General features: G+C 39.6%; 1 protein-coding gene across 3 annotated transcripts; it reads right to left on the bottom strand.

Annotated features, from left to right (window-relative positions):
* Positions 1-783: 783 nt before the first annotated feature.
* Positions 784-22,241, bottom strand: NAA30 (N-alpha-acetyltransferase 30, NatC catalytic subunit). Of its 3 annotated transcripts, XM_055799747.1 has the most exons (5): positions 22,146-22,241; positions 20,950-21,855; positions 13,341-13,464; positions 11,236-11,291; positions 784-4,102 (listed from the first exon to the last, which is right to left on the bottom strand). In XM_055799747.1, exons 2-5 carry the CDS (start codon positions 21,850-21,852, stop codon positions 3,965-3,967), a joined length of 1,221 nt encoding a protein of 406 aa, XP_055655722.1. In that variant the 5' UTR covers positions 21,853-21,855; positions 22,146-22,241; the 3' UTR covers positions 784-3,964. The 3 variants fall into 3 exon arrangements, with proteins under 3 accessions (XP_055655722.1, XP_005243073.1, XP_055655738.1); XM_005243016.4 differs by lacking the exon at positions 22,146-22,241 and having other exon boundaries at positions 20,950-22,093; XM_055799763.1 differs by lacking the exons at positions 11,236-11,291; positions 13,341-13,464.
* Between the last annotated feature and the right edge of the window lie 2,562 nt (positions 22,242-24,803).

Here is a 24,803-nt window from a genome sequence, read left to right as displayed (position 1 = left end):
AAAGCAGCAGGGCTGTTAAGCACTGGTTTATGACTGGGTAAAAAAGTTACATGCAGCACTCAGTCCCTGAAGCTGGGCAGAAACTTCCATTATGGGCAACAGTTCCTACTACTGGGACAAACAGAAAAAGTGTAAGAAGTGATGCATCATCTGTGAAGCCTTAATTCAGAAAAAAGTCTGGCATTTAGATACCCTAGCTATAAGGAATCAGAAAAGAAGCTGGAAGAACAAAAGACTCGGGAGCTGCTGGCAGGTGAGCAGCAATTTCTAACAGAAGCTGGTTACAACTGTTACCTGCACACCTTTTCCAAACACACAGCCAAACAGGCACAACAGTTCCTGGCAAGTTCTCAGCAAGTTGTAGGAGCCTAATCATAATTGTAGAGGGAATAAAGCACAAAGGATTTGCAAAATCCATGGCTCCTCCATACACTTTTAAGAGCGACAGTTCTCAGCTTTGCAAGGGCTGCAAGCAATTCTCAACTCCTGCTAATTACAACTGAAATAATAAAACCCCCACTCCTTATCTCCCAGGAAAGTCCAGAATGACTGCATTTTCACAGACATGAAAGAAGAATCCATTTTAGTTCAGCTATGACACTGATGTTCATACAAATGCTATTTGAGATGCTTCCAACACAAGCATGGAAATGAAAATCAAGTGGCAATAAACAATTTTCTTGTAAAAGTCTCTCCACCATTTCTCTCTCAAGAGTAAGTGTGTATTCATATTTTGTAGACAAAAGCAAAGCAATCATTAGAGCATTTCCATTCAAAAGGAAATAGATAAACAACGTAACCATTTATTTGACTGCATTGTATTTAGACAGCTTGTACATTTCATAACCCCACTGTTTTTGTTCTCATCAAAAAGGATAAAGGGACAGAAGAATATAATCCACTCAAAACAGCAGTCCAGTATTTTGAGATACACTTGGTAATTTCATAGATGCCCACCTGATACCTGAACTCCAATACAGGTTGTAATGTTTATACAAGACCTGAAAATTTTTCAACACAGCACTCAGTTTTAGCAATGTCTTGCAGTGCCCTCAAAAATAGTTTGCGATGTACTATGCAACGCCAATTAGATTATTCCTACTTCTCTTAAAGGTGATTAACCTGAACATTTCTTAAAAAAACAATATAATGCAAGCATCCATACTGACGTGTCAGCCAGTATCAACATTTGGGCAAATTTAAATATAAAAGTGATCAACTCCTTGGTTAGATTTGTCAATGCAAAAGGAGAGGGGGAGAGGACTGTGTTTTAGCAATAGACACAAGAAATAACCAACTTTTCATTGCTAGATTTCTTTTAAAAAATCTATTTTCATCTCTTTGCAAATTCAGAACTTCCCACTTGACATCCAAATCCCAAGCAACACAGAGACCAAATCTGTTTCTTTTATGATGAACCAACACATACAACTTCTGTATCTTCCGTAGTGAACTGTGTGTTACACAGCAGCAATATCAGAACCTTTCAGGCAATGTCCTCTTTTAAAAGAAATGTGAACCTATTTTGCGCAGTGTTTTCAAAACGTGCATGGCGACAACTACTTCTTACAATAAACAAACAGAATTGTATTTGAAGTTTGATCAGAAGCAACGTTTTTGGCAGTGCCTTCATGAAAAGTGATTTTGGCTAACTGCTATGTCGGCTTTTGAATCTGAAGACACCCACGGCTTAAATATTAACCAACAGAAAACTTGCCTGTCTGGCTTTTCAGTTTTTAAACATCAGCAGACATACAAGATAGCCTAGTTTGCAATTTGTGATACAAGTCCAACAGCTACCGACAAGGTATGAAGCCTCCCTGATCTGTCTCCTTAGTTCAAGCAAGCCAGAGCAGTCACTACGTCCTGGACCACTGGACCATGGCTGAGAGAAATCAGTTTTGATCGATTAAACATTGCCAACATTTAAGGCTTAACTATGAACGAAACCTCCTGAAAAGCCACCCAGAAATACTGGCAAACCTGAGGGATTGGGATGACGTGAACAAAAGGTTTTATCATGTCACAAGGCAGTAGTGGCAACATACAGGCTTTACGCTGAACTCCACACATTCTGAGAGTAACAGATTCCAGTTTAAAACACTTTTTCTCGGGCACCATTTCGAGTATGAGTTTTCTTTACCGAGGGGAACAAACCCCCTCAAAAGCGCAAATAGTGTCTAAAAGCAGAAAACTCAGAAGGGCCAATTTCCATTAAAAATCTTTATTTTCAAATACAACTCATAATTTGTACATGGTAAGAAATGTCCATCACCATGTACGATTGGTCTGTGCAAAATAAGGCTTTCCTTTAAATCCAGTTTTCCTGCACAGGGCTCTTTTCCAAATGTTACTGGAGGTAGGGGTTTTGTTGGTTTTATTTTTCATTGTACAGTAATTAGCAAAAAAAACCCCCCGTGACTCAAACCAAACCCTAAATAAAAATAAAAAATAAAAAATAAAAAAAGAAAGTGTAGTAAGGCAAATCTGAAGAGTATGCTCAACTAAAGAAGAGCAGATTCACTGAGTGTTCATCCTTTTCACAGATTACATAGGTGCTTCCACAAGTCAATTAATACCTTTTTTTTCCTCCGAACTGAAAAAAATCCAACTGATTCATAGAACTGGGCTATATAATCACACTGAACAGGAAAGCCTAGACACTGTAATTACTGAAAAAAATTGATGGGTATTGGTAAAACCTATGTAAGCCCAATTAAAGAAAGGAAAAAAAAAAAGAGAAAACAGAGCAAGGGCAGATGCGAGAAAGAGAAAGAGAGAAGTCCTTCCCCGCTGCTTTGATTTTAGAGGGGAAAAAAATCCCCCAATAATTTAGCTCATGTAAGTCTAGAGAAAATGAGAGCAGCTAAAAATGCATACAATACACCTTGAAATTTATTTCCAAAACCAAGAACCAAAGATTGAAGCATTTTAGAACACTGAAGCAAAGCAATCTGAATCTGAAAAAAAATTGTTCCACCTATCTTAAAATAGCTGTTTTTCAGAGCTTCTATCAATAATTTTGATTAAATAAAATCATACCAATTTACATTAATTTCCTATATCTTCTTTTAAAAGTCCCTCACTCTTTCAATGAAAAAAGTGCATCTAAAACCAGCAGAGATTTACTGGTGACATCAGGTTCTCTTTTAGCAGCTACTCAAGGTTTTCAAAATAGCTTACACTTCTTGCTATAAGAAAAGAAGGGCCTTCCAAACCCTCATTTGGGAGAAGTATCCAAATTATAAAAATCTGAAATAATTTATTATCAAATCCAGAATTTAAATAAAAGCAGAAATTTTCTTGCAAAGACAATTGAAGAAAGTAAAAGAACAAAAGCATGCACTCCAAACTTAGAGGTGAAGACAAATATACTTATCTATACAGGCACTGGCAGACGCAATTTAATTGTTACTGTTACTCATTGTAACACACACCCCACCCTACAATACATTTTTTCATTCACTAATCACTGAGGTACCAATATTTAAGAATGGAAAATTCAATATTGAAAAATAAAACCTAAAATTGAAGCCTTTTTCCAGAAAACTATGGCAATTTTTGTATGAAATGTTAGTATACTTATAGAATTTTACAATCTACATTGGCTTTTTTCTGGAACCAAAAGTCGTGTTCCACATACAGGTTCTTTGATAAAATGTTCACTGTGTATGTAATACAGTCAGTAGACTTGCAAATGAATGAACATTATCTTGGCTATCAACTGGCACATCTTGCTGGTACCAAAAGAACTCGAAGTTTGAAACAATCTGTTTTAATTCTGAACAAATGCGCCATGCCAAAGTGCAACAAATATGTGCGACACTCAATGAGACACTGACAGATTAAGAGCTGCATGGAAATTACTAAGTCCACCTGCAAAGCAATTTTATACAAATTGCATTGCATGCAAAGGACAACTCTGCGCTGTTGAGACGTCAGTTGCTTGATGTGATGGTTTCTTTTAACGCAGCCATAGTTTAAGACGCAGTGCATCAACTCCATTTAAATAGTATCTGAACAGCCTCTTGTCTCGCACAAAACCAAGGTTTTCATAAAGTTTCAAAGCAGACTTATTTGTGATTTCTGTTTCCAATACGACCTTTAAGGAAAAAAAAAAAAAAAGGAAAAAACATATCATATTAGAAAGCAGTTGCAATTACATGACTACTGAACCAATTTCAAAGTTTTTATTTAAAGGTACACTTACTAGCAACAAGTGGAATTAATTTCTTCTTGTTCTGACTTACTCAAGCAACCCCTCTCCCTTCCCACATTAAAAAAAAAAAAAAATAGCAGTTAATCAAGAACTGTAACTGTAAACTACTTCATTCATATCAAGATTTTAGTTCTTTGCTGTAAACAGCATTTCAACTTATTACCTAATAGCCAAGGTAAAAAACAAACACGCACAAACCAAACAACTCCTTCCTCCCAACATCCATGCCCCCCAAAACCAACCTGCAAACCAGGTTAAGGTCCACAATCCACAATACTTTAAATTTTGAATGAACAACCGAACTTTTGCATGTTTCTCAAGAACTTGGCATAAGGTTTTTTTTAGTCATTTAATATCATTGACCTCTAATTCAATAGATTTAGGCCTAGATACAAACTTAGACCTAGATACAGCTAGCTGTGACAGCCAGTGTTTGCAACAAAACAAAGCACAACTTGTGTTGTGCTCAGCACAAGTATCCCAAACTCAAATCAGAGCACAAACCAGGAAGAAAGAACAGCTTTTTCCATCTTTTTCCCCCCTGTGTTGGTATGATCCCAGTTGCAGAAAGACCTGTCATAAATAGCTCAGACCAAACCCAAGCATGAGAGTAGTCCAAATTAAGTCTGAAGTGCATGCAAAAAACCACACTGGCATTAACCAGTTAGTTACAAAACTGCCAAAATATGTCCCTCTGTTTCCCCCTCTTTTCTCCAAATGCACTGAATAGAGCTCTGCCATAACTGGTAAGCCATGCACCCACTCCATATGATAAAAACTTGTTTTGCCTCTTTACTGTTGTCAAACTCCATTATTTAAGGATTCTGCTATTAAGGACAGATCACAGCTGTACAAGAACACAGGCTGAACTAATAAGCTGACTAGACTACATACAGTCCCGTAACAATGTACATTCACATATTAAACAAGAGCTGATGGACACTGCAGAAAGACCATATAATGAAAATACAGCCTAAGCAATTTCTGCAAGCAAACCAGTCATCACTGCTGGTGTTAAGTCCACTAACAGCTATTTCTAAACCAGCATTTGATACCCATTCTGTGTAGTTAGAACTATATACAGAAAACTCCCCGAGTCTTAAAAAAAAAAAAAAAAAAAAAAGTCATCTACCACACTGCAAAACTCAGGATTCCCTTCTCTTCCAATAAAAAGCAAGAAAACTGGTTAACATCCCCCACAAACCAGAAACAAGACGTTACCCTGTATTTGTAGAGCAGTTTAAGTTATCTACTTCATGGACTCTGTGGCCCCACTGCCTTCAGGCAGACATTTCCATTCCCCCCTCACCTCTTCTGTCAGCTCACCAGACTTGTTGCTGACCTACTTCAAAAAGCAATCTGGCAGAAAACCTTTCCTTTTTCTCTTCATCAGGTTCATTTTCTGCAGTCTGAGGAGTGGCTAAGCCGATATAAAAGAGGGAGGCAGCCAGTAGTTAGACCGGTCACCTTCAATAAGATTTAAAAATCCATTTAATGTATATATTTCACCATTACTCAAGTTTCAAGCCATTCTACACTCTAACCACATTCCAATGAATAATTCCCCCTGCGCTTCTCAGTGTAAGAATGTTGAAAGAATACCAAACCTGGAGGTAACAACCCAGTGAACAACGTAAGACTTAGAAGCAGTTTGATGTCTGAAAAGGAACTAAGAGTCACACATTAAAATATTAATAGTCAAGAGTTCTTATATTACAGCAGGACAGTCTGTTGTACCCGCACACTTAAGACAACCTAATTCAATTCTTAGTCTTATGGCAAGAATTAAAGATTGAATTTCTCTAGCTGGCACCACACAGAATACTACTATCAAGTATTTTGACTTGATGAAGTAACACTCTTAATTTATTAAAAGGTGTAACTATTAATTTATAACAAGCTATGGAAGCACAATAGTTTTCCTGAAGAGTGCCATTTTCTACATGGTTATACACATTGTACAACTTATTAATTCAAACTAAAACAAAGCATCACACCAAAGACGAAATCTGACCCATTTAAATCCACAGTGTAAGAGACTAATTATTCTAAGTCTTAGCTACAAATGCCATTCACTCTCAAAGTGTAGTAACCTGGCAGAGTGATACAACAGGTCTGCACCCAACTGCAAGCTTGAACACCTTGCAATGCTAAAAGACTTCCAACACCACAAATCACTGAATTTAAGGGAGTGGTTAAATGTTGAAATTCGGGTTTGTTGGAATCCCGCTACCTGAGTGAATGCTCATCTTGAAAGCAAATGCAAGAGATTTGCTCTGGTATTTCTAAGGGAGACTCAGCACAATGAAAAAGAATTCCCTGATCTCAATACATTGCATTTATTTCAAAGGGGTAAAGATGTATTTCTATTCTCTAACAAGGAAACAGTGTCGTATTTCATCCAAATTTAATCAGTTTTGTGAAGGATGCATCTCTTTCTGTGTGATATTTTTAAACAAGCTGCAAAACTTCAATGATGACATTTATTTCTGGTCTCATAGGGTCTATTTTGTTGTACACGTATGCCTGTTAAATCCTCTAATAACACAATCACATCCTCCCCTGGAGACCAGCAAAGGTCTGATTGGATTTAACAGCATTTTCTGCACAAGCTGCAACTTCCTGAAGGCTATTACTTTCTCTTACGTCTTAAATTTCATAAACCTAACATTTTATCTCAACTCTCTAATTTTAATTGAGTCTAGAACCAAGAAATATTCTATAGTGAGAGTGGAGTGAAATGTTTCTTATTACCTTTCCATACCTAGAATTTATTCCTAAACTAAAGAGAAACTGAGAGGTCAAGCTTTCTTACTTCTTTAGTTTAAACTCCGACTGAACTCAAGTTTAGAAAACAAGTAATAGAATGAATACAGCCAAACCAAATAAGCAAATGAATAAAGTACTCTCTCAGCACTCACAGAAAAGGTTGCTATTCTTACTTGTAAGTCTGACATACCATCAGATTCAAGTTATGGGCGCTTATCCAGGGTCCTTAATCAGTTTAACTGCCTTAACTTTTAAAGAAAGGTAGTACCCAAAAAAGTAACAATATCTTAGATGATTTTTACATCAAGAAAAAGCTGTCAGTGTTTGATAATTTCAAATAGTATTATATGAAAATAGACATTTAATTTTTACTAGTGTGATACTGAATTAAAATGACATAGCCTACTAGTGTGGTTAAAAAAGTCCCACTTTAAATCACCCTAAGTTCTCAATGGAAAGTCTCATGAGAAGTTGCAATTCCTTTTCACATTCTACATTTTGTTTAAAAAAGCTCTTAGAAGTCCCACTTCATAGGGTCTTGTTTTGATTAGTTACCAGTTACATGGTACGTTATTTCAGTAATACAAAGTGAATTAATTGTATGCAGATTACTTAGTAATTTGTTACAGATGGAAAACCTACAGATGAATGAACAATTCCTCCTTTCTAGTTGTGATTAAAGGATATAACAGTTCCACAAGAAGGTCTTAAGCAGTACAATTCTTGAAAAATGTCACTGAGAACTAAGCAAATGTACAAAACCCAGCCATACACCCAACTGGCTGGAGTTAGCAGATATTTTCCTTTTTTACACTGGAAGAAAAATCTCTTCAAAACTTTGGAGATTGGAGCAAAACTATTCACCCTCATCCGATTTATTTCCACAGTTCACAGTGGAAATATTTTTGCAGTTTTCTATGCAACCAGCCCATCAAGTTAATTCTACATTATTGTGACCTGTTGGGAACTCAGGCCATTATAATCTTGGAAACCTTCAGTTCACTACCCCAAATATTAGAATTCATTAACATCAAATGCCTGAGAAAGTCACCATGGTTAAAAAAGAAAAAATAAAAAAAAAATCAAAGATCTCTCAAGTTTTGTGACACTATATGCAGACAGTCGAGCTCAAAGCATGCTGCTGACTACTTTCTTCGGGCTTGAAGGTTATTTCTAGTTCAACCACCCACCCCAGCATCAAATCACTTCTCTCGTTTCTATCCTAATGTAGGCCATGGCCAGCTCCATGACCATCTCCCCCCCTCCACACAGATTCCTTTCCAGCCAATTCCCTTCTTCACTTACTCACCCCATAGCTTCCTCAAGCTGAGAAACAACCTCTGGCTGGAACGATACTGCCTCTCAGTTTTGAAGCATGGCATACAGCATAAACCACCTCTTAGGCAGCTGGCTGACCACACAAGCTTGCACTGTAAATCACTTGTCCCACAGGCCTGGCTTAGTTTATTCCCACTAAAATAACTTACAGAAAAAAGAATGTCCTTAATCACTAAAATACTGCAGCATACTTCGAAATGCCAGTACATCAGCAGCAATTTTTCAAGGTTTTCATCCATGGTGCTGGATAAATCCTGTATTTTTCAGGACTTGGTGTTGATACCTCATAAGTCCAGTCTACAATACTTTGAATAGTAACACACACAACAACGCATTTATCAGATTATATGCCACAAGTTATTAAAACTAAGCACATTTACTGCATCTATTCCATAATTAGGTTGAAGGGAAGAGTTTCCAAGCAGCTTTTGGAAATCTTTCATGACACCCACAGCTGCATATTCATGTTTTTAATCCTATTCCAAGCAAGTTTCAGAAAATAGCATTTTTTTAACCGTAGTTCATCTTATATCAAGTAGCAGCATCTTTCTATTTTCGTCATGCTTCTGATTTTAAGAGATGGAGAAAAATATCTTAAGAGCAGCTGAGATGAGGTGTGTAAATAGCTTAATCATGAAGACAAATTGCTGTGAGGCACTACCATGTTTGATCAGCTCTAGGCATCGATTAGAGACTGTTCTCCCAACAACTGTTCTAAAAAGTGGCAAGGGCAAGTGTCTTGGCTCTGTTGGATAGAGCTTTTAATGGGAAGCTAGTTGGATTTTTTCAGATTCTGGTCATGACTGAAAACTCAGCAATTCACCATGTGGTACAGGTAATCAACATCATCATTTTATACCATGTATATCTGGAAGAAGCCTACATTTGGTGACAAATCAAAAAAGTAAACATGAAATTTGGTTGGAGAAAACCAGTATGTGAAAAAGAAAAACATAAATGTATCAAATCAACATGGGTATGCCTCTGCTGACTGGTGTAGAAAGTCAGAAAACCACTCTGCTTGCACTCCAAACTGCCCAGACATAATGGGCTCCCATTTAAAAATTCTCTGCCAGCACAAGACTCAGCTGATGCAAAAGCCCCCAAGAAGCAGGGCATAATTGGTTCAGAATCATCATCCCACAAACACGGCTACACAGCTTCCAAATTGGAAATCAAACATGCCTACACCCGTCCAGCACACACTTAAAGAAGCTGGAATTGTAGTGCCTTCGATTAAAGAGTGACAGCAAGTCTCTGAAAAATGCCCTCTGCACTTAGTACAAAGCATTTATACAGCACCATAGATGAAAATCTGTGACTAATACTTAATGAGGTCTCACTGCAGACTAGCCTGCAATCCTTATCAAATGTATTTTGTTTTTAAACACAAAATGGTAAGAAGGGCTCTTGGACTAGTATTACAGTGGTAGAAAAAAAAAAGAAAGATGCACATAGTGATCTCTCCTGTATACTTGTTAGATGGTCCAATTTAGAAATGAATTTACATGAGCAGTACACAAATTCATAAATCACATGGTAATTATTGCAACTCTGGCAGCTTGAGTAGAAATAAAGAGTCAGTAGCAAACTGGCTAACAAAAGCAGGCAATTCACTTATCTGCATCTCAGTTCTCCAACTGCAATATAAACAGTGTGATACTATGTCTGAATTATTTATTTTTAATCTTCAATACTCTAGCAATGGCAAATTAATTCAAGACCACGGAAGAAAGCAAGGGCAGTGGGGTGGGGGGGTGTTAAAACCTCTTTTTTTTACTAGTTCAGTATAGCAAGTAGTAAAACAGATTAGAGCAAAGCATATTATATATGATGACAACATAGCAAATGATGACAACATAGCAACAAGCAAAACCAAAGAACTTGAAGAATTACAAGACTATCAGATTGCAGTATACTGTCTGAGTACAACATAAATTGGGGGGGAGACACCACCAAGCACATGCATGAAGGAACTTGAAAGGAAAAATAAATAATCTCAAGCAATGAATGAAGTCAGAACATATGCAGGGATGCTGCAAGAGGCACAACACAAGTGGAAAAACAGACCATGTGCCAGATGTTCTGTGACAAAAATTGTAGTTTTGCGTAACAAACTTCACCACACCACAGTAGAACAATTGAGGGAGCAGTTGAAACAAGGTAACAGAGAGATCAAAGGATCATTAACTATGACATACTGAAATGACACAGTACTCACGTATCGGGAACAAGCTAACAATTGCATTGTACCAAGAAGATGAAAGTTAAAGGGACAGATAGCCTGATTAAGGAGGATGGATGTAGGGAGAGTTGCTCACAAGCTAAACATGGCACAAAGATAGTTACTTCATACATATACAACCCCCCCACCCCCAACTAAGGACTGTAATCTGGTAAGACTAATAATAGATAAACCAGAGAAAGTTTGACAGTGATTCAGTCACTTCCCTTCCAAGTTTTCGTTGACATGCTTAATCATTAGAGTTCTGTTAGTGCTACTTAATATAGCTACGCACTGTCAGAACAGCCTGATGACCTGCTGCGATAAAACCACATTCTGCAATACTACAGCACACACTGTTCCAGTATCTTCGCATATTCTTAAAGTATGGAAGTATTACACAGGTCAGCAGCACCTTAAACTAGTCTTTGGAGGAAAATGCACCTGTAAGTGAAGGCTTCGCAAAAAACCCTAAAACACTGAATTTGAACACTTATGATAAATTTAGAAAATCCTTCTCCTATTTGTGCCATACTTTTTTTATTTTTCCTTTTATAATAAAAGGAAGAGCTTCTTACAACCCATTTCCCACCTAAAAAGTCCTGTAGAAGCAAAACTGTGAAATGAATCCACGTATAGGAGAATGCAATTTACATTACGAAAGTTTTTGATTATGAAATCTTACCTCATCACAATCTCCTTCAACCATAGCATAAATAGCTTTCTTAACCAAGTTTGTACCTGAAATATAGATTTCAGTAAGTGTCAGAGTTGCAGAGCAAAAGATGCTAGTTTATATATGACTAACATGTCTGCTACCTACATGACGTGATGCCTGGGGAAAGCAGGGAAGAAAGAAAGAAAAGAAACAAGAAGTTGCAGTCAAGTTGCAGTCTCAAGCTTGAACATTAAAATAATCCATAGAGTTATACAGAGACTCAGCTTAAGTGCAGGATTCTTCTAACACAAGGATATTAGAAACAGGCTTCTATGTTTAACATAGTGTTATATATAGCCTTCCAAGTTGTGATTCATTCCTTTTTGTTGCATTTAAAGTCAAAATCTGCTGGCACGTACTTGAAGGACATTCATCTTCCAAGGGAATTTCCTCTTACTAAAACAAATACTTCTATTAGTAACAGAGCTTATGAAACCACTTTTCTTGTGGCTAACTCCCATTTGGATTTGCTAGTATCTAATAATATGGTTGAAGCTCATCCCTTCCCCTCAATCAAGCATTAATTTAATTCTTTATCATTATTTTTCATCTAGTTCACAACAGTTCTACAAATGTAATATCCCTACCTGTCTGTAGAATTGGGGTGAAATTGAAAGTTGATTTCAAAGTTATTAGTGGAAAAAACTGCTGTTCAATGAAATTGCATAAATCTCACTTCCATAAGAAGGCTAAGGAAAAGGAAAAAAAATCCCAAGAAATCTAGAGAATGTTTTAAAGTATTCCTAAAACTTTAATCAATTAAGATTTTCATTGAACGTATGATAAAACTGTACTACATTTAAAACAATTCGTCAGATTAACAGCACACTTTGAGAAACAGCAAGGTGGCAAATGTAGGAAAAAGTCAACATACATAATGCTAAAGTAAGCAAGGCTTTAAATATGAATTCTATTTACGTAATTCTAAAATAACAAACTGACTAAAGCAAGGGAAAAATCTTGCAGAGATCTTCATAATAACAGCATTAGTTCTTATTTACTTATGAATCCAAGCACCTGCAATTAAATTATGGCAGGCTCCTTCATGACTCAGCTAAAAGGAAAGGAGACGCAGTGATTTCTCAGTATCCTCTTCCCTCTGCTCCACTATAGAAACCAACAATGGCTTTTGAATTGCATTGAGAGAAGAAAAAAATGCACGTTCTTAAATAGTCATGATAATACATAGTGTGTCAAGTTTGGGGGAATTTTGTTTTTTTTAAAGGAGAACACACAATGGTACCATTCTGCAGTGTATCACCATATTTTTCCATTGCAAGTAATTTTTCTGTCTTTAATCATGAAGGGGTGAGCTGTTCAGCGTGAATAAGTGGTGAAGCACATTGCTAGACTTTAAAGCTGACATCTATGTTTTAAGTTAAAAATATGTTACAAAATGTGATTTTACAATAACCAACATAAAAAAAAAAATAAGTTCTGTAAGAACAGATCTTTAATTAAGCCAACTAGAATAACTGGTATTAGAATGAAAATCTCTTCATCGGGGCAAAACTGATTAACAAGGGAGGGCAAACTCCTTGCCAAGAATGATTTCTTTTATGGTGTAACTTCCCAACAAAATAGATCTCTCTTTCAGTCATTCAAATGGCAATACACAACTATTTTTCTTCACTTATTAATACAACAATGAGCTACATACATTCTCCCCAGTGACCAATATACATATAACCGATAGGGGAAAGCCAGGGCATAAGTTTACTGAAAAAAAGAGAAGACTGAACACGACATAGAAATACAGTGATGAGGGCACATATAAAAATGCAAAGCAATTCCCACTGTTGTTTGACAGTTGTGGTAGGCAGAGGTAAGGGGCTGCTGACTGCCTTTCTTTTTAGCTTTATTGCATCCCAGACATAAATCTCCTAGGGCATTTCAGGTTATTTTAACAAAACAAAAAAAAAGCCACTAGGGAGCTTATGTGGTCAAGTAAGGCAGGGATGACAGACAAACCACCACATCTAGAAGTTCAGTTCTGCTTAAATCTTTATGACAGCTACAGTTATCCCAACCACAGGATTTAAATAAGAAATAACAAAAAAGACTATTCTTACCAATTCCTTTTCTTCTGTATTTGGAATCCACTGCTAACATGGCTATATAACCTCTGCGGAACATCTTTTTGTGCATATCCAGCTTGCAGACGATGGCACCTACACACTCCTCACCTACCATGGCCTTAAAGACAAACATACACGTATGCATTCTCAGTTTGTGATCTACAGTGCTACCAAAAGTAGTAAACCAGTTCATTTTAAGTGAAACAGCCACCCAAAATTTGTTCGCATAAAGCTATTAAAAAATACCTACATAAATTTTAAAAAAAGTCTCCAAAAGTATAAATAAGATTAAAGGACTCTAATTTCTTTATTACATTCAAATAAAGTTACAAGGCAATTAACAACCAATGAATTGTCCTGGAGAGAACCATATTATTATTACACAAAGTCTACAGGCAAGGACACATGGCAGAAAACGGAGAATTAAAAAAAAAAAAAAAAAAAAAAAGACCAGGTTAAGGCATAAATCACCATTCCACATGAGCTGCTGCAGAGGACAAAAAGTCCATCCCCGTTTTATAGTGATCTGAATTTTCACCTACAAGGGCTATGGTAGATAACATGCTTAATTTTTGTCTGGTTTTAATGCCAAGGCCACAAAGGATCAGAGAAAAATGTTGCTGCATTTAATCTTTAGAAACTGTCATTTTCAGTCATATGACACCCAAAGAACAAACAAAAAAGCACACAGTTAATTTCACACATTTTAACTGTTCAGAGATTTCATTTGTTAAGAGCTATGCGCTGACAGTTAATCCCAATGGTATCGCCACAAAAAGCATGGTCAAGGAGACACAGTCATTCTGAAACATTAAGAAAAAAAATCCCAAAAAGAAAAGAACCCAACTCCTCCCCGAACACATATCAAACCACTTGCACAACCACTCACTGTGTTCACCAAAATGTAATATATTAGGGAGTGTAAGAAAAACTAAGTCATGTGTTAACTGAAGGATTAGGCAGCATGAGAGATTAATGACATTATAACCTGCAGCAGTAAAACTGAATAATGCTGCAGAGTAGGATAGCATCCAAGGGGAGAATGAATTACTATTCATTCAGTAAAGATTGACAGAGATAAAAAAGAAACTCATAATTGTACGTATGGGTGTATAAGTGGATCCACAGACTTTGACAGACCTGTATCTGCAGGGGGGAACTAGCCTTCGGCTCAAGTGCAGCAACTAAACCAGGCCTACAGCCCATGATTGGCACCAGCATCTGCTGGCAGAAGCGCTTCTAGATAATCCAAATTTACAACAGTAAGGCACATCAAACGAAAAGGACCTGCCAGAGCCAGTATTGCCAGGCCTCAGTGCAACCCACCTGTGAACCAGTGCTTGCTTCTCCAGTCTATGGTATATACCCTATAGTCTCCAACCACCCGAATCTTTCTGTACACAGCTTGTAGGCTACAACTCTACAGACAGAAGATTCATTCCTGCAGATCATATTGCAGGCACAGACACACAGGTTTTTTGCCCCAAGAAGAATAATGTATTCTAGCATCTCTACCTGGACAGTGGGTTATTAACCAAGTTAGCTGTCAGTCAGGAGCTGTATCAAAGGCGAAACAAAGCAACCCAAAATGTATGAGCTGCAGTTCCAAAGCTCTATGATACAGCGTGATCCTAATGCCATTTCTAATATAGTTTAATCTCATCAGGCAAATAATAATTATAGCTAAGTTTTTATTTGGCAGGAAAACACATTTTTTTAGCAGTATCCAAGAACAACCCTAAACAATCTAAAAAGGTTTTTTGAAAACAACAAATAAGAACTGTAGCATGATCTAAATGGACTGAAATACACAGCCTCTAAGGAGTCTGTCATTTGTTCCAAGACATAGTTTATTCCATAAAAAAGAAAAGCTGTACTTATACTAAAACTGTGTATGCAAAGTGTCAGCTCAAGGCAAGTTTTGTATCTTGGCTCAGACCTGAGAGAACCAGGGAGTTAAATAAAGAGTATCATCAGACAGACTGTTCATAACATTGCTATAATTATGCAGAGTACCTAGATGTAATCTTATACCTCACTAAAAAAAAAAAAAAGCACACCACAAACCAGCATGTTATAGTTACGCTTTGCCCTGAAGCGAACACGTGCAAATTGTTGATTCTAACAGTCATGCAGAGAATTTTAAAGATATATGTGTGGGCTTTTTTCTTTTTATGCACTTCAAGAGTAGTGACATTCTAGACATTGACTATGTTCTTTCTTGTTTGGGGCAGTTTTCTGAAAAGTTCATGAATCATATTTAAAACGCTCAAGGAACAGCACAGAATTTTGTTTCAGTGATCAAAGAAGTAAAATACCCACTGGTTTTACCACTGTTGCCAGAAAGCTGAATAAAGTATGACTTTGTTACCAGTTCCCCAAACAAACCTATTTCTCTGTCTTTAGGCAGGTAAGTCTGCCAGTTAATCTACAGTTGTTCCACTTACAGAGAGCATTCTGCATTTCCCCCTCAACTTAAGGCTGGAGAGAAGGAGAAAGGAGAGGAAAGGCAACAAAAACCTCATCTAAAGCGGGAAATGAACCTAAAATGTGATGTAAAACTTTGTCATTTACTTCCTTGGAGAAGGAATATGTAAATAATGAAAAGAAACAGACTGAAATAGAGTGGGGAGGAGAGAGAAAAAGTACTTCCCAGACAACACCATGTATGAAAAGACAGTCATGGACCAAATTTCTTGTCAGGTATATGACACTACTTCTAAACATACAAGTTTCTACGAACAGAATTCAGCTCCAGTTACTATTATATATTATAAACCCTGTGGAGTACTATAAGATTTACTGCCATCCTAAATCATTAGCAGGATTAACATGTATGAATTCAAATCAAGTATTTGCATCATCTTTGTTCTTATGAGTACATTTAAATGTTTAAAACAAACTAGATTCCAATGTCTCCATATTGCAACCGTGTATTACTAGAAGAGTTAGCACAGAAATGTAACTCAGCAAGAACATTACATTTCATAAAATTAAGCAATTGGCATTAATTTCATTAGCAGAAACTGCAATAAGTCTGTCAGCCACAGTGTGAGTATGCATTTAATACCTACATCCTGTGACATTTCTTCCCATTTAAAGAAGATTAAAACTACTAACTAGCCCCAGAAAGGGAAATATTTCGCAATTCAAATGCAGTAGAACCTGCACTACTGCAATACAACATCCCTTGTGCACATGCACCAAAATCCATCCCAAAGTTTCATAAAAACAGCTCTGTATAAACCCTTTGGCTCACATTTAGCGATCATGTTACTGAATGCCATTAGAGGATACATTTAGGCTAATGGTTTTAACCTAAAGTCTGGCAGTTCAGTCAGAGCTCTTTAGGATACTGGGCAAATCACTAAGTCGCTGTTTCCACTGAAACCCGACGCAAGTAACTCCCTCCTGTGCAAAGGCATTGCCAGAGTAACTACACTAGCTGTTGTTACCTACTCATATGCTGCAAAGAGTGAAGTTTTCACGAAGTCGCTGACAGTGAGAAGTAGCACAGCAAGACTATCTGAAACCACCGATCACTTCTAAGAGGAAGCTGGAATACAGAGAGAGTTTGCTAATTGGGAAAGGATGTTACAGAATTTCTTCCTACAGGCTAGGAAGACTTCTCAGTCAGTTTCCTAACTTGACTGGTTCTTCTTTTATGCCCCAAGTTTTCCGCAACTGAAAAACAGGGACGATGTCCTACAAGTCTTAATTTCAACAAAGTATGCTCAGACTCTTGAATAAAATCCAATTTAAAAAAAAAAAAAAAAAAAAGGCAAAGCATTAGTATAAAACAAGACCTTAACTGCAGTCATTTAGGATTTACAACACATCTAAAACCACTTACATGGAATTAATAGGTTATTTTTAAACTTGTGAAAGTTTAAATTATAAATGCTGCTATAGCTAGTGGCAAAGTTAAGAACCCAATAAAAGCCCAGATTTTCCAGATTTTTCTTAAAAGGCAGCTGAGCGGTGCAGTATTGTGAATTACAAGAGAGGTTACAACACTCAGCCAGAACTCCGCTTTTATTACGTCCTGTCTTATACTAACTTTGGCACAGAGCAAGGTTTCCTAAGCTCACCTCTCCCACGCTAAAGTATTTTGAAAACAATTTTCTGAAATATTTAATGTAACAGTTCTAAACTGAAGTAGAACTTTTAACACTGCTAAGACTAGAAACAGCAAAAACACTTTAAAGGAAGCTACAACTTTGAAACTGCATTTACAATCCATATGGGGACACAGCTGTAGTGATGCTTAAAAATGCTTCATGTGAAACAAAAGATACCCTTCTCCTCTGTAATTTTTTGACAGAGCAGTGGTTATCATAGGTCACTTGAAGAGAAACTGGGCTGACAGCTCCTGAGAATAAGTGAAAAACAGGCATTTACAGGACATCCACACCTAGCACACAGTGCAAACCTGCTCTTCCAAAAACAAGCGAAACCGGAGTTCAAGCAGACAGTTGCAGTTTATGGAGAAGGTTATTACCTTGCAACAGCTCAGATAACGCTGTAGTGTAACGCATCAGAACTGATCAATCAGCCAACTTGTTACCCCTAAAGCCAGGAAGACAGTTACACAGATGAATTTGACATTAAAATGAACAGGTTTTGAAGACTCCTAGTATCTCCAGGTCCTTTTAAAGTGAATATGAACTTGTTTTTTTGAGCGTACAGCTAGGAAGGGGTTTGATACAGCAAAACATGCTAGCAGCTATTTAGGTTTGGTCCTATGCCTCCTCTCCAGCTGTGCATTCTCACCTTTTCTCTGGCACCAATAGCGGTCCCTGTGACATCCTACTGTGAATATATCTTGAGCCATAAACCAACAGAAACCTGACCATAAAACATATACATGCATACGCACACACACAGTGTATGTTGTTGTTGGGAGTGCTGCCAACATCAGAGAAACACAAGGGTTGACACAAGCCAGGAAGGGGCAGTTGAACAGAAACGAAAAGCAAGCAGCCCTTTTGGTTGCACTAGCCATTAGAGCAACAGTGCACCTTGGCCAAGCCAAAACTCAGCCAGTTTCAAACCCATGAGATAATCATCATCAGGAATAATGTCAATAATGACCCCAGAAAATAGCTCTGCATTGTCAGGTATCCAGAATGCTAGATAGCAAAATTATGGTGTTTAAGATGGTTTACTGAATAAATATCAGCAAGGGACAATTGCTGGTTGTTTATGGAAAATATACATCCCACCTTCAATTTAAATGGTTTGAATACTTTCCCCTCACACCTTGAGAAAGGGAAAGGAGCCCTTGACAGTGCAATGAAGACAGGTGACATTGGAAGATTTAAAAAATTATGATAGTAAAATTCAGTAAAGGAACACACTGAACCACTACAGATATTCTTTCAAATACAATTAAATTACAGTCTAACCCCTCTCCCCAAGAGCAATCAAAACCTGAAACCAGAAGGGTGTGAGGCCACAAGGTATTGAAGACAAATGATTCTGTGAGATTAGGCACCATGCTTCTGTTCACCATCCTGACACTGCTCTTGCTAATTGGAATATGCAGTCCCTGACTGAAGGTAAATATTTTAAAGAGACTTATTAGATAGCAGTAGTTCAGGAATCCACTAAGTGCAGGAACAAATTAAATTTTATAGAACAGAAAGTCTTCAAGACAGCCTCTAAAAAACAAACCTTAAAAATACTAAAACCAGTCACAAAAAACCCCCATGCAATTTGACACAACATAGTCCAAGGCCTTCAAATTATTAGGTAGATAACAATTTGCTAGCTTTAGACATTCATAGTCACATATTCTTCTCTACAGTTTTATGTACTTTACCTTCACCTTTCAAAAAAAAAAAAAAAAAAAGGCAAATAAACAGCCTTCAAGTAAAGTTGCGTTGATTCTTCAAGGCTATTAAAAAGGAAGCTGCCACTACAAAATAAGCTTAAGAAACTTTCTTTTCCTTAAGTCATATCTTATTCTTTGAATGCACTTATTAGAAATCACCTGGTTTAGTGCTCTGTCAAACAACTTGCCATTGCTCTTTTCAAAAAAAATTCTCATTACTCCCTGACAAAAAAAAGTTTTTAGATTTTTAGATTTTTTTTAGATTTTTTTTAGATTTAAGAAAAAATCTAAGAAAAAATTTTTTTTTAGATTTAAAGTCTAAGCAAAGGCATTGTGATCTAATAGTATCCAACATTACCTCGCCATTACCAGTGATACACTTGATGCTGAAAGTATGGATATTTGTAGTTCATGGGCATTTATTTTCAGTATGAGTTACACTAGTCACACACACATAGCTCAGTGCTTGAAAAACACCATTCTGCTCTGATCAGCATCCTTATAATGGCAAACATGACTGTGCATCAAACAATGTTTTCAAATATTTTGATATCAGAAGGTAATGCTTTGCTCAGCTTCCTATAATCTTGCTGTATTCCCTCTTCAGGGTTCTAAGAGGCACAGTTCTGAAAATCCTCCTATAAATCATATAAATCCCACTATAAATTATAGCAGACTAAATCAAGAACATTCAGGAAGTTTAAGGCCAGATGGATTCCATTAGCCTCACCTCCTGTACTCATATCCTATTAAAATTTTACAGAGATGCTCCTGAATTGAAGGGTATCTTGGCTCTGGCTAAATCATACCTTTCAGAGAGGTGTCCAGCTTTGATTAAAACATCAGGAGAGAAGTTTTCATCATTTACCTTAGCAAGGAAGTGCCATACACTCCCATAATGTTCTGTTTTGCACATTTAAGTTTTCCTATGAGTAAATCAGAAACAGCTGAGCTCCCACTACACACATACACACCTCAGGCCAACTTATACTCAGTTCCATATACCTGTGGATGGACTATCATCCTAAAAGCATGCTTTTCAACTGAGACAGAAGCTCTTCCATAAGAAGTGCTAAACATTTAGAAAGACAAGGTGACAACCCAATCATTCTTTTCACTAGTGCAGCAGAAAGAATATAAACCTAAATACAACACTAGTACAGCAAGACAATCAAGCAGCATGAGAATTTCTGTATGCTGCATATGGTATCACATCTGTAAGAAGCAATACAGTTTTACTTGTCTTTTTCAAAGTAAGCTCACAGATCAAGAAGTCTACAAAACGTTTCAGTGTCTCTTCATGTATCATTTAACGTTTATATGCTAGCTATGCTGAAGTCTGTTCTAAAACCATTGTGTAAGAATTACTAAGCACTCATAAGACACTAGTGGAATAAGTATTTTCTTTTTTAAATACAAATCTAGAAACTGAAACAGAATGATAAAACAAACTACCAAAGGTCACAAAAGTCAATGTCAAAACGAAGACTGGAAGCCTTGAATTCCTGGATCCTATCTCTGTGCTCAACCCCTTTCCCCACCACTTAAAACATAGTAAGAAATGTAGAAACTTCAAGCGCATGCTTTACTTCTGCATGTATAGGTCACAAGGGGACTTCATTAGGAAGACAGGTACTTCCAAAAAAGCTTGGCCTTATCCACAAAAGATTACTAGAAGTGTTCCCACAGATGTCAATCCTTTAATCGTCTCCCCCCCAACCCCAACCACCCCCAATTCCTGCCCTCCCTGCCCCCTCCAGCACTTACCAAAAAGCAAAGTTGTGGCCAGTTGTGGATAAAATACCTATATGTGTAAATGGAGTAGGGTTCAGACAGATCTTTGGTGATCAGTCTCATTATATCGGGCATCTGCAGCTCAGACTCATATCGGACGTATCGTATCGTTAGGTCCTCCTCGGGCTGAGAGTCCGTTCCCGAGCCTTTCAAACTGCAAGCTGCTGCTAAGGACCTGGAGAGTAGCAGCGGGGACTCCTCCTCCTCCCCTCCTTCATCCCCCTCCTCCTGCTCTTCCTCCTCCAAGCCAGTCTCTCCTTCCAGTCCATTGCCGGCTGCAGTCTTAGCAGCAGTCGTTGTTGTGGCAGCAGGCTGGCTCCTGTCCTCTCCTGCTGCTGCTGGGGGAGAAGGAGGAGGAGAGGGTGCAGTCCTTCCCTGAGGAGGGAGGTGGTTGGTAAGCGGGGATGAGCACGGTGCCGTGGTCAGGGGCGATGACTGCTGCTGCTGTCCAGAGCCCATTGTTTTGCTGGCTCGCTTGTTCTCCAGCCCCTCGGGGGCTGCCCCTGCCTCCGAGCTGAGGATCTTGCTTTTGAGGGAAGCCCGCAGGTGCCGCAGCTCGGGGCTGATGAGGCCGTTGAGCTGGTGGTTGTGGTGCGGGGGGTGGTGGTGGTGGTGGTGGAGGCGGTGCTGCTGCGGTCCCCCCTTGCCGCCGTCGCTGCCTCCTCCTCGCTGCTGCTTCTCCCGTCCGCCCGTGGGTCCCTCCTCTTCCTCCTCCTCTTCAGCCTCCTCGTCCTGGGCACCGATGCAGGCGGCGGCGGCAGCAGAGGAGGTGGAAGAGGAGGAGGAAGCAGCCCCCCCTCCTCCTCCGGGGAAGGGGGAGAGCGTGTCCCCCTGCGGGGACAGGACGCTGCTAGGCCCCGGCGGTACCTCGGCCATATCCTACGGGAGAGACCGACAAAAACTCACCGAGGAGGAGGGTGTCAGACGAGACGGGGACGAGGGGGACAGGCGACGGCCTCACGGGCCGCGGTCGGGGCCGGGGGGGGGGGGCGCGAACAAAGGCAGAGACGGTGTCCGGGCCCCGCCTCGCCACCCCGCCGTCGCCTCTTCTTGCTGTCCCGCTCCCCCTGCCGCCGCCACCGGGACCCTTCCCCAGTCCCTTGCGGGCCCCGGCCGCCCGCCCGCCCGCCGCCGCCGCGGCCTCCCCGCCCGCCGCCGCGGCCACTCACCCCCGCGTCTCCTCAGCGCCGCGGCTCCCACTCTCCGCTCATCCAGCGGCCGCCAAGCGCGGCCGCCGCTGCCGTAACCCGCGGCCAAGTTTCCTGTCAGCCGTTACGACACTTCCTCCCTTGGCGGCGGGGCCTAGCGACGGCGGGGCGGGGCGGCCGTGCCATGGGCCCGGGCGGGACGGGGCCGCTGGCAGGGCCCGGCCGCCCTCACGGCGCCGGCCCGGCCTAGCTGCCCGGAGCTCGGCGTCTTTGCTCCGCAGGGTCCTGCCGCCCCGGGGGCACGCTGTTACCGCTGGCCTGCCCCGGAGGCTCGGGGCACCCGCTCCCGGGGCTGCTCTGGGGTTCGCGGCCTGCCCGGGTGAGGCCGGCACTGGGATTAGGCTCGGGCCTTGGGGCCCGGTCGGCCTAGGCCGGTCCTCCCGCTCTGCCTGGGCACCGGCGTTGGCGGGCGCACGTTTCGCTAGTTGCGCCTATGAATACTCCAGCAACGGCACCGTTGCCCTGAAGTATCTCACTTTGCCGAGACCGTCGCGGTAGTGCTTTGTTTGATCAGCCCAAACGTGACTGGGCAGAGCTGCTGCCCACACGGACGCTGCCAGTGGTGTTTAGTCTAGGGAGTGGTGCCAGCAGTGTTTTGGTGATGCTGTGTTGCAGACCACAGAACGGCACAGGAGCTTTTGCTCTCCCTTTCAAAAGCAGCATGAGGGACACTTGCGTAGGCAATGTCAGGCCTTGGACTGCTTTGTGCAACTGATAAGAGCAAAACTCAGTAAGACAGAGAAGCAGTCTCAAGCAATCTCCGCTGCTGTTGGCGTTAAATCTCTGTTTTAAGAACCCACTGCTAGTAGAACAGCAACAAACAAATCCTTCAGATGTGAGGTTTCTATTAACATGCACACATGACCCCTTAAAATACAGAGAAATAGTGGATTTTTCCTTTTATTAGGTGAAGGCTTTACAGGACTGTTGTACGACTTGCTCATTTTCATTTGCTAGTTATTTTTCAAGGAAGTGACAGGTCTGGACTTAAAAAGGAAAATCCAGCAACTACTCTTCATGTCCTAATAAGATTCTTTAATTAGGAAGAAAATAGACTCTGGGGTTACAGGCTTCCATGTATGAATTGCTAAGTTCTGAAATAAAGTAGGAGAGAGTAAAATGCCTATTTGAAAGTAAGTGAATGATAAGGGTTTTATTCAAAATAATGGTGGAAATACATAAATTTTGATAATGAAATTAGTCTCTGTATCCTTTTAGAGATATTTTTTCTTTTCCAAGACTCTGTTCAGAAAGATTAATGCATATTTCTACTTATATTGGCTTTTTGTGTCCTGCAGTCGCTCTGCAGATCTGTTTTTAGACACTTCTATCTGCTCTACAGAAGTGTTCATACACATAATTTTGTTCAAGTGTTTAATGGGGTTTTGTGTGTGTTTTCAGGCACCAAAGGATGCTTGTGGGCCTGAGCAGGACTGCTGTGGCCTACTGACAATGCTGTTAAGTTCACTGTCCTTGGATATTTCAAACAGCAAGAGGAAATAAATGTCTTGTCAGTGTAGTGATGTCCCAAATTCTGTTCTCATTTGCCACGTTGCAGCAGTGTGATTGAAAGCGTCTGAGCTGCAAGTTAGGGCGATATCTGTGCTGAGAAGATGATCCAGCACCAGCAAATGTTGTTAGAGAGGGTGAATATGATCTAACATCATGAAAACGCTTACCTACGATGAGGTTGCAGGTACCATGGAAAAAAGTCTATTTTGTGTGCTTTCTAAAACACTGCTGACATTTTGTGCTCTGCTTCCGATACTGTTGAACCACTTCCAAACTCAGAAGGTCCTAGTTCTGATGTTGATCTTAACAGTTCTTTGTCCATAGCTAGGATCTGTCTGACCAAAGGTACTTATGGTTAGGACAGACACCTCTGAGCTGATGCCTTTGATGTTGATGGAGAGAAAAGGCATTCCTGTGGTGGGATTCAGCTCATCCTAAAGTAGATTTCTAAAACAGGTGAGGTGAATTGTGCTTTGGAATTGCCATCACCCCATTAAATATAAGGACTTCAAGCATAATTTGTTCATCTCAGAGGGGTAACCCCGCTGTCACTCTCTGAAGTTAGGTGGAAGGTGTCCTATGGCCACGACTGAGATGTTCTCAGTCCGAGTGCCAACTGTACCTCTTAGTTGTCCTATTTATTGTCTTTATTATGACAACAGCTGCTTTTACAATGGATGTTCTGAGCCAGAAGTGGCACCTTTCTTTAAATAGCTTTAGGTGCATTTTATTTCTTAGATTTCCTCACACTGCTTTTTGAACCTCCAGCAGCCCTGAGCACCCTCCTGCCATTGCAAACCACACCTTCTGAAGTAGGAATGGGGCTTGAACACAAGCCTCATTGTTTCTAGTTCTTTGTTCAGTAACTCTGTGACCTTGGGGGTTTCTATGGCTGATTTATTTATAAAGAAAACGGCACTCAGTTATGAAGCTTAGTTCCATTATCTGTGAAAAGAAAGAGAGCAGTTGATGGCCTTCCTCTTTTTCTCCTAAGTATTTAAGGCAAGTACCTACACATTGATTTAATTTCATGGTTGCTCTACATTAGATCTGAACTCAAAGAAAACCTTGGTGGAAAATGGACATCAAATCATGCTGCGTTCCCTG

Source organism: Falco peregrinus, chromosome 1 (genome assembly GCF_023634155.1).
Source record: "Falco peregrinus isolate bFalPer1 chromosome 1, bFalPer1.pri, whole genome shotgun sequence".
In the NCBI taxonomy this organism is placed as follows: Eukaryota; Metazoa; Chordata; class Aves; order Falconiformes; family Falconidae; genus Falco; species Falco peregrinus.
This window is presented reverse-complemented; position numbering and strand designations above follow the sequence as displayed.